This window comes from Rosa chinensis, chromosome 5 (genome assembly GCF_002994745.2).
Source record: "Rosa chinensis cultivar Old Blush chromosome 5, RchiOBHm-V2, whole genome shotgun sequence".
NCBI lineage: Eukaryota > Viridiplantae > Streptophyta > Magnoliopsida > Rosales > Rosaceae > Rosa > Rosa chinensis.
The window spans coordinates 82,114,723-82,125,671 of NC_037092.1; the positions used below are offsets into that span (position 1 = coordinate 82,114,723).

Here is a 10,949-nt window from a genome sequence, read left to right on the forward strand (position 1 = left end):
GTCCATGTATCATTTTGACAGTCCTCAGAGTCTTCAGACACTGACTGTGCATTTTTCCCTTAGATCTCTGAACCAAACAATCAAACTATGAACACCACACCAGGCCAAGAAGGCAGTAAACCGACAACAACCAGTTCGACGACAACGTTTAAAACGCATCGCAGAACAAAGAAAGGGGAGGATTTGTGTTTCTCATTTATTAAACGAATCTTGACATTTGACATGTAAATGATCAATTTTTTTATGAAATAACTTCAATTCATTTTACTTCATATGAATCACAATTTGAGTTATCATATTGTATGAGAACCGACAGTTCTAAACTCATCATCACCTCTTCTTTTTTTTAATTTTTTTTGGATCATCAGCTCATCAATTGGCACATTGTCATGGACCATTTGCCTATAATAATCGAGATTTATCAACAACAAAATTTACAAAACAGAATTCAGTTTTGGACCACTAAATGGTTGGGGATGGATACTTAATGACTTTATTTCTTCTTTAAAGTGGAGTAGTGGACAAGTGAGAAGGGACATGCATGTGATTTCCTACATCTCAAAGCCTTAAAGAGGAAAACCCAAAACCCCAAAGTATGAGGGGACAGGGTGGAGCCATAGGAGTTCCATCCATTGATTCAGACCCTTGTATTTGGGACAAAATACATTGAAATAATTGTAACCTAGATTAAAAAAAAAGAAAAAAAAGAGAGAGAGAGAGAGAGAGAGAGAGAGAGATCAATAATGAAAAGCCTGAACCAGAAAGCCTCAAACTTTAGCTGTTTGGCTTTGACCCCTCACCGTCTCCGCATCAAAGACTCAAAGTATATATCAATACATTGTAGTGTGTAGCCCACAGAGGACATGGGAGACACACCCAAGTTTTTCAGTCTTTTCTAATAATCAAAACTCACTGAAAGCTTCTTCCTTTCTTTGTATTTCTCTCTCTCCACACATTTCAGGAAAAAAGAAACTCTCAGTCTCACACTATGCTCTTCTTTTCTCTCTCTTAACAGTTGTGAGTGCTCTCTCTCTCTCTCTTCTCCACTCTGCTAAAGCAAAGCACCTTCAAAGTTCTGATCTTTGAGAACCGCTCAATCTCTCTCTGGCTCACTCAAGCAGGTACCCTTTTTGGGCTTCCTTTTCTCTTCAACTTTTAACTGGTCATGTGATTTGCTTGGTGGGTTTTTGCTTCTGTATCTTGGTTTTTAGCATCTGGGTCTTTGTGGTTTACTTCCCATTTCTTGATGATGTTTTCCTGTAAGTGGGTTTGGTACCCTTCCAGTTAGTTGTTTGTTTAATATTAAATTTTGATTTACTGCAAAGCATAGATTTTACTTCTCTGTGATTTTCATTTTTATTTAAAGGATGCTTGCATTGATGTGGGTTTTGTAATTTGCATATAGATCATGTTAATACAGTAGTGATTTTCAAGCTTTGTCCCCCTTTTTGGATTTTTACTGTAGTATATCTCTGCTGCATAGTAGTGAAATTTTCTGTTTGATTGTAGAAATTACCTTGCAATTGATGCACTTGAAGATGAGGTTAATTTGGATTGTCAATGGAGGGAGTCACTTAATGGAGTTGGGGGTTGAATGATGGCTTTGTTCAATTTGATCTGTTATAGCAACTCTGGTTTCTTTGATGACCTCGAAATCTGGCTTCTGAACTTCTCCGGATAATTAAAGGAAAATGATGGGTAGTCAGACAGCAGAAGGAAACTCCCGCAGACCTCCACCTTTACAGATTACAAAGACAAGTAAATCGGAGCCAGTTACTCCAAAAAAACTGCCCAGCAATCTGCAACCAGCTGTATCGAAGCAGGTTTCTGAATGCAAGACTCAGCAGGATTCTGCCAAATATTTAGCTGATAAGTTAGAATCAAGTTTATCAATGGGTGATCCAACTCAGGTGCCAGCCGATGTGGGCCTCGCAGTGAGTGAGACCGGGAATTTGCCGGATGGTGGTGGTGATAAAGTAAAGAAAACAATAGAAAATGGTATTGGCTCGGCAAAGGTCAGCGATGGGGCAAGCAGTCTTGCCAAGACTAGTGGAAGTGCCAAGATTAGTGATCGAGCTGAGTTTGTTGAGAGTGGGAAGAGCAGTATTTGTAGAGGTAGCACAAGCACTGATGTGAGTGATGAAAGTAGTTGTAGCAGCTTTAGTAGTGCTATCAACAAACCTCACAAGGCAAATGACATTCATTGGGAAGCCATACAGGCTGTCCGTGCAAGGGATAGTGTATTTGGTTTAGGCCATTTTAGACTACTGAAGAAGTTGGGTTGTGGGGATATTGGAAGTGTCTATCTTTCTGAGTTGAGTGGAACAAAATGTTATTTTGCAATGAAGGTCATGGACAAGGCATCTTTGGCTAATCGTAAAAAACTTCTTCGGGCTCAGACAGAGAGAGAAATACTTCAATGTTTGGACCATCCTTTTCTTCCAACCCTATACACCCATTTTGAAACAGAAAAGTATTCATGTCTGGTGATGGAATTCTGCCCTGGCGGTGACTTGCACACACTTCGGCAGAGGCAACCAGGAAAGTACTTTAGTGAACAAGCAGTGAAGTAAGTATTCTCTCTACTTGAGCATTTTATATAGTTCAAAACGTGGCAAATAATCTCCACTATTGTCAGTTTGAGCATTTGTGGTTTACATTGCGTATTTTTGTGAATGTCATCTGTCACCTTGATTTACTGGCTTATTGACATATTGCTGTTAGAAGGATACCAATAAGTTTTATGGTGTGGCATAAAAGTTTCGTCTTTGTAGTGTGAGTATTGAGTATTGAATGATCTAGACTCACTTAAGCCTTCATGCTAAAATGATGCACACATACCCCCAAACACACATTTTAATATAGATTTTTTTGCTATATCTGGTACACTTGGTCTGTTTCTGGGTTGCTGATGTTGACTCTTTAGCATTATGGACCACCTTACTGGTGTTAGAATAAATTAAAAATGATAGCGTACTTTTTTTCACAGCTGCAATGTTCAATCCTGTTCACTGCATTACAAAGAAATAAGCTTGCTATGAAGGTAATTAGAACTGTTTTTTGATATTGATGGACGTTACTGTTATGTTTGTCCATGCAGGTTCTATGTAGCAGAGGTTCTCCTTGCGCTGGAATATCTTCACATGCTTGGGATTGTTTATCGTGACCTCAAGCCGGAGAATGTCCTTGTAAGAGATGATGGACACATAATGCTTTCAGACTTTGATCTTTCCCTGCGGTGTGTTGTCAGCCCGACTCTAGTTAAGTCTTCAATTCCTGAGTCCGATCCCTTGCGAAAGAACCCAGTTTACTGTGCGCAACCGACCTGCATTGAGCCCTCATGTATTCAGCCATCATGTGTGGTGCCTACAACATGTTTCTCCCCTCGTTTCTTTTCAAGTAAATCCAAGAAAGACCGAAAACCCAAGAATGAAATGGGAAACCAAGTCAGCCCATTGCCAGAACTTATTGCTGAGCCAACCAATGCTCGGTCGATGTCATTTGTTGGGACTCATGAGTATTTGGCACCAGAAATTATCAAAGGTGAAGGCCATGGCAGTGCTGTTGATTGGTGGACTTTTGGGATCTTCCTGTATGAGCTATTGTTCGGTAAGACCCCTTTCAAGGGATCAGGGAATCGAGCCACTCTGTTCAATGTCGTGGGTCAGCCACTGAGATTCCCAGAATCGCCAGTGGTCAGCTTTTCAGCAAGAGATCTGATAAGGGGCTTACTAGTGAAAGAACCGCAGCACAGGCTTGCATACAAGCGTGGAGCAACGGAGATTAAACAACATCCCTTCTTTGAAGGTGTTAATTGGGCATTGATTAGATGTGCAACCCCACCTGATATCCCAAAGCCAGTCGAGTTTGAGCGGCTATCATCCCCCGTAATGTCATCTAGTGATAAAGCTACTGCTGCTGCCTCTCATCCAGATCAAAACAATTATCTGGAATTCGATTTCTTTTAATTATTTTCAGAACTGGTATGCCATTTTCCTTTCTTTCTTGAGATGTAGAGTTTCTGAATATGTGGATCATGTGGAATCTAGGGTTTGTTTTTATGTTCATAATGATCTTATGTTTGGTGTTGTTATAAACAGAAATTTGTATTGCAGCTCAAAGGTTGTTGCTGTGTCCAAAATGTGGATCCTGGTTCTATCTTTGATATGATAATAACAGTATATTGCATTGAAAATCGCCCGAGTGATGTTCGTTTATCCAACATCCCCTTTTTCTCTTTTTTCATATGAAAAGAAAAACCTCGAGGGCACTGAAAGTTGAGGAGGTCAAATCTATTAGCATGAGACGCGGTTCTGGTTCATTTACCTCGTTAAAACAACTAAGCTCTTGAGTTCTATGCATGAACTCTCTGGTTAGCTAGTACTTATTTCGTTTCCTATTCGGAACGAGACTCAATTACGAATGTGACGCGAAGTTTAGTTATTTGACTTCAGATATGAAACGTGTGGAGCTTTCCCAATATCTCACAAACATGACTATTAAGATTCATGAGCCATTTGTTTTTCGTAAGCAAATTCTTTTGCTCAACTTGGACCTTAGGGTCAGACATATTCAGGTGAGGAGGTCAGCTTTGACGGTTCTTATATCCGTAATTTTTGGGGCTTTTTCTAAAGGATTCTCTTTTGTTATTTTTCGGGTTTAGGCCCAACAAATGATTTATTTCCTGTTAAACGGTTGCATTGATTTTTCAAAATTTTCACCAGGGATAGATGACAATTAGTTTTAGACACTGAAATGTCTTTAAGAAAAGTAAAGGAAAATAGAATCAAAATGCACAGTTAGAACTCACAAAACATACTTTCGTTTGTTCCCTATGTTTGCGTCCAAAATTTGTGGTCAAGCAACTCAGACAAAAATTTGTACCATTCATTTGTACATAATCTCTCACGTACAAAAGACAAAAGTTTCCTATTACTCAGGGCTTGTTTGGGACTGCTTCTGAAATATCTAATTTTTTTTTAAATTAAGCACTTTTGGCTATCCAATAAGCAATGCCAAACATGCCGTTAATCAAATCAATAAATGAATCTCTAGTTGCCAATGCATGTTGTGGTACTACTAAATATTATTTGAACCAATGATTATACGAAAGTTTTCTTATTTGCATGTTGAAAAAACAAAGCATCAAGTAATAACTGAGGGTGACAAGTTACCTTCCTAAAAAATTCATACCCTTATTAGAGAAAGCCCGAGCCCCCGAATTTTCAAGGTTTTAACTTTAGAGGTCGACATTGTCATGGAAAATAGTAGGGGTGGGCGCGGTGCAGTGCGGATCGGTGTTAGGCCAAAACTGCAACCAAACCGCTTCATTCGGTTGTGCAATATTCGAAACCGCAACCGCATTTTCAAAAGCCACACCGCTTACTTTGGTTACACCGTTTTCCGGTGCGGTGCGGATCGGTTTCGGTTGTGTTCGGCTTTCATATAATATGTTCATTAAATGAGAGTCAAATAACCTATTCTCTATCTATCTCATTAGAGAATTATCCTGTTCTCTTTTCATCCAAGCCGGCAACATTATCATTAAGCTGTAGTGTGTTGATTGGATTGGTTGGGCCATGTCCTCTGTTGAAGACCATTGGTTTCATATGCATATGAAATATTTCAAAATTCGGAAGGCTGTTGCATATACCAAATTGAAACAAATGCAATCAAACATTCAAACTCACATCCAATTCTCAAACAATTTAACAAGAAGAAAACGAGAAACAGATGCAAATAACATTTCAAAATATATCAACCATGCTTAGAAACCAAATCGCCCCCAGATACATACAAATAAATTAACTTCATACTCTTATTCTAAGCAGTGATAACAAAACCAAATCAAGCTAATGCTCATTACCAAATCAAGCTTATACTCTCATGCTTATTGACAAATCAAGCTGATGCTCTCATGCCCATTTGAAGGACTGAAGAAGCAAGCAAGTAAGAACTGAAATAATAGAAGCAAGCTAAACCCAAAATCGATTTGAAGTCGAAGTCAAAATCAAGCTAAGCCCATACCGATTCCATCTAGAGATGAGATAAGAAGACGTCCTCGGTCGGAGTTAGTTGGCATCAGCGTCTTCGGTCGGCGTTCGACGAATGAGAGTCGAGAGAGAAGAGCGGCTGTGTCGCTCTGAGTTGAGAGAGATGAGGGAGGCAGAGTCGAAATGAGGGGCTGAGTGGCTTGACTTAAGGTTTTCTTCTATGAGAGCAATCAAGTGTAACGAGAAGTATGTGCAACCTGATTTCCACCAATTAGAATTCGACAACTATCAAAATAATATTAATTTACATAAAAATATTAATTTAAATAAATATTAATTATTCGGACCGGTTAGGTTTTTTCGGCCAGTTTACTCACTGAACCCGCTTCCAAACCGGAGAAATCTGGTCCGGTTCGGTCAAGTCATTTTTCCCCCTTATTTCATCCGGTTCGGTCCCCAAGCCGGTTTATCGGGCTGGTTCGGCCGGTTTTGGACCTTCGGTTCAGTTTCTGCCCACCCTTAGAAAATAGACTATGACTGGTTGAAAACTAGATAAGAGGTGAGTATGACGCCTAAAGATGAACGAAACAATGGTGGAGAATGTAGTGTCTGTAGTCAAGGTCACCTCTTGGATGGATACAGAAGTCGATGGCGAAGGAGAAATACTAGCAATCGCGACTTTGATATATTCAAGGTTTAATACAGCAAAACCATATACTTTGGTTTTGAAAATAGGCCAATATTTTTTTTATGAAACAAAGGTTCATTGCACTAGATGACCAGCCAAAAAGCCAGAGTCTAACATACACTTAAAGACAGAAAAATGACGGGTTAACTACCACGCTTCTATCTAAGTAATGTAAACTTATTACAAATCGAATTTGAGCCCGCTTCGGACGCGAACCCATAAACAAAAAACAACTCCATGTCTTCTAGGGCAAAATTATTGATTAGCATCCCCATTAGCCAAGCGGGCAATTGCGGTACCAACAGAGAGCCACTTCCCAGCAAACAAATAGGAGTCAGTTCCTCATCCATAAGCCGCTTTCTCAAGTCCAACTCAAGATAATTACCAATTCCGAAGAACCATGATTTGAATTGGTACTGGTTCTTTAAAAAAAAACCCTTAAGCCCATAATGTGGGCCTAGGTTGATAACCCAGCAACCCAAGCTTAAGCCCAGGCCCAAAAACCCAAGCCCAAACCCGAACAGCCAAGATAGCAGCCCTAGCCCCCAGTAGCCAAGCCACCATCCAACCCTCCGGCGGCCAACCACGACAGAGCCTGGCCATGATGACCTAAAGCCGCAAACCAAGCAAAGTCACCGAGCACTTGCACGTCCAGATTCGCCGACGAGGAACAACGTCAGCCAACCCGCTGCCTCGCCAAATCGGAATCTGGAGAACAGGCGAACCCCTACACTCAATACCGGAATCCGACCTTGCACGGACCTGATAAGCACACTGCGATCGCCGCGACCTCTCCGATCCACTGGTCTTCCTCCATCGCCGAAAGACCCGCGACGTCCTCCGAGATCTTGTCCACCCGCAGCCCAAGACAGTCGCTAAAACCCAGCCACGAACGCCGACTTCTTTGCCCACCGAAACTCGAGCGACCAGAATCCAACAGCGAGGCCAACTCTACTCGAGGTGGAAAGAGACTTCCGCCGTCGCTAGTCTCGAACTCTAAAAAATAGGCCAATATAGTCAAAACCATTCCAACAAATTAACTCATTTTCATATCTTCGGGCAGAGAATATCTGGTATCAACATGTGAGAATATATTTGTCCTTTACAATATTAAGATGGACTTTATTTGTTCAATACATGCTAGTTTTTTGTCCAAAATATATTGTCAATTTCACGGAAGTGCTTATTTCCTATGCTTTAGGGATACAATTTTTTTGAAACAAAAGTTGACTCTGGATCTCCAATTCGGCAATCCAGATAAAACTTTTTTATTTTATTTTTTATATCAGAATCCAGATAAAAACTTGAGAGATATAAATATTCTTCAATCATATCCTTTTAAAATTAGGGCTCTTGACCATTTACCCAATTTGGTCACAATAAATGTCTACTTACTCCACTAAAAGATTTGTGTGCCCACTTACCCAATTTAAATGTAAAAAGACAAATTTGCCCTTTAAATAATTAAAAAGTCATTTGAGACCTTGCTGGACTCTAGTCACTGGTCACCGGAATCAGGTCATGGCTACGGGACTCGGGTGACTGGTCACCAGAATCCTGTGAAGGCCCCCGGAATCGGATCACTAGTAGCTGGAGGTTTCCAAAGAGGTCGTCGGAGACTTTTATTAGCCCCCAATAAATTTTCATAAAGTTTATTGGGGGCAGTAAAATTTTTACTGGATATTATTGGGTGACAATAAAATGTTTATTGGCTATTATTGGAGGCAATAAAAAGTTTATTGGGTATTATTGGGGGCAATAAAGTTTATTGGAGAGCAATAAAATGTTTATTGGGGCAATGAAATAGGATGCCGAACTCCGGTCTCTAGTCCGGAGGTTGCTGGAAGCTCGCAAAGAAGTCGTTGGAGACAAGTTTATTAGGGTGCAATAAAGTTTATTGGGAGGTAATAAAAAGTTTATTAAGTATTATTGGGGGGGGGGGTAATAAAAAGTTTATTATGGGGCAATAGAACAGGACAGCGGTAGCTGGATTCCGGCCGCCAGTGATTAGATTTCTGCGGTCGGTGACAGGATTCCAGTGAAGTTTCTCTCTCTAAGTGACAAAGGGATCCACAATATTGTCCCAAAAATAAATAAAAATAAATAATAAAAAAAATAACTTAATTGGGTATTAGAGTAAAAAATATGCAATTTGTTAAGTAAGTCGGCAATCTTATAAGATGTTAGAATAAATAGAGTTAGTGTAACTTAAATTTAAGTAAATTGACATTTTCACTTAAAATTAAGTGATGTGACATTTTCGCTTGAAATTAAGTGATGTGACTAATTGCTACATAAGTACATGTGTGAAAGAAATAAAAAAATAAAAAGAGAAGAAGTAGTAATCGGACGGGACCCACAGAATATGTCTCTAACTGGACCAAGTAAAAATTTGGTGAGGGACATTGAAGCCACATCAACTTTTACCAAAGAAAAAAAAAAAAAAAAAAAGGGGCTCTTCAATAAAATATAAACTATAGAAAAGGCATGGACACATGGGAGACATTCTTGCCACACACAAGTTTGATCCCTTCAAATAATTGTGGGATAAGCTACAAAATTCAGCATCTATTCCATGATGAATTAGGGGTCACCATGTCTCTTGGCTGGTAGAAGTTTAACCATGTCATCATAATTATTAATTCATTAAGGGGAAAGAATATTTCTTTTTGATTATCTGTACTAATCTCATATTTGTGCGAAATTATGTGAATGAGAGACTGACACCCTAAGGTTTCTCTCTCACCTCAGGAAACCCTAAGGCCTACGCGGTTCGAATTCTCATTCTCGTCCGGCGGCACCCGGACATGGGGGTGGGCCTCCGGCCTTGCCGCAGTCATGGAGTTTGCTGCGGGACGAGAGATCTAATGCCCATAGGACTCAGTCGGAGGATTTGCTCGGGTTTTGTCATAAGGTTTCAGCTGGGAGGTTGGCGACGGCGGGGTTCATGCGCTACTGTTCGGTGGCGATCTGTGTTGTTGGGTTCTTGGATCGGCGTTGCCATGGATATTAATCGATGGTGGTGGAAATTCGAGGCCTGGATCCAGATTGTTTTTTCTGTGCTGGGGTACGTCACGGCAGCGTAGCTCGGGAAGGCTTGGATTGCCGGGATGATGGCGTGGCAGGGCGATCGAGACGACGCAGGCTGGGTGATGTGTGTCAACAGGAACTTGGCCGGACGGTGATGCACGTCAGGGGAGGGGAGGAAAAGGTGGACTGGACCGTACCGAATTGATGGGCCTGGTGCAATTTCCTTGCTGGACTACCCTATTGGGCCACAAAATATTGGGCTGGTTTCTGCTCTAGTCCATTACTATTTTGGGCTAGGGTTTTGGCTCTTGGCCCAAATCTATGTTTTTAGCTTTTTGTCTAATTACAATTAATTCCCTTGTATTAGGAACCTAACGAGTGTTTTGTTTAGCTTGTCTATTTGCTATGTTTTTTCATAGCTTATAGGCTCGCTGTTATGCGAGCGATAAGTTCAAATATAGTTGGTCTATCCTATGTATCACTGTGGCTCCTCCACAAAGTCTTGCCTGGCCATTGTTATGTGTCAGTGGATGGGTATGTAATGGCCTTCTTGGCATGCGCTATTATCAATGGAATTACCATTATTTCAAAAAAAAAAAAAAAATCTCATATTTGTGCGATACACGTGATATTATTAAGAAGTAGAAAAATTTAAATTTTTTTATGTTAATGTTCTTTTATTTTATTTTTACCATAATAACATTTTAGATTAATTTATTTTGATTTTTTATTTTTTATTCTAAAGAATTTATGATAATTTAAAATTTAGTGAAGTTTTCGACACTAAATTATGCCCTCCTTTTATATATAAAGATAAAGATAGCTATATTAACTTCTAAGCGATGGTCTGTGTTAGAGGCAACCCGGTCCTCAAGGGAAAGGGGAAGACAAGATGATGTCCTGCCTCCATCTCCAGCTAATGTTTAAAATGTTGAATGTCATGATTTCATGGTCTTGGAGGCTATTAGTCAAAAAAATGCTGCATTTTGCACCTTCCTAATAGTTTAAGGTAAGTAGTGAGAACAACAACAACTCCACCCAAGTCCACGTATTCCCTCTTTCTCTCTCTAGTTAGGTGCCTCTTCTTTCCTTCATGGACTCACATGGCTGCTTGGTCAAAATATGGTATCTTCGCATCACATGGAGAGCTCATTGTGTGCCCATGTTTATTTTTGATTTATTACATAATAAAGAAAATTGGACCATTATTCTGGATTTTCAGATCTTTTGAGAGGAAT

General features: G+C 40.0%; 1 protein-coding gene across 1 annotated transcript; it reads left to right on the plus strand.

Moving 5' to 3' along the window:
• Nucleotides 1-767: 767 nt before the first annotated feature.
• Nucleotides 768-4,195, plus strand: LOC112164812 (serine/threonine-protein kinase D6PKL1). The gene is made up of 3 exons (XM_024301135.2): nt 768-1,121; nt 1,510-2,569; nt 3,101-4,195. The coding sequence occupies exons 2-3, from the start codon at nt 1,692-1,694 to the stop codon at nt 3,966-3,968; spliced, it is 1,746 nt and encodes a 581-aa protein (XP_024156903.1). The 5' UTR covers nt 768-1,121; nt 1,510-1,691; the 3' UTR covers nt 3,969-4,195.
• The last annotated feature ends 6,754 nt before the right edge of the window (nt 4,196-10,949 follow it).

What these genes read in the sequence shown, in the direction of transcription:
- LOC112164812 (XM_024301135.2), top strand. Translation starts at nt 1,692, where the DNA reads ATGATGGGTAGTCAGACAGCAGAAGGAAACTCCCGCAGACCTCCACCT. An exon ending in TTTAGTGAACAAGCAGTGAA is followed by an intron (nt 2,570 to 3,100) that starts GTAAGTATTCTC and finishes TTGTCCATGCAG; the next exon opens with GTTCTATGTAGCAGAGGTTC.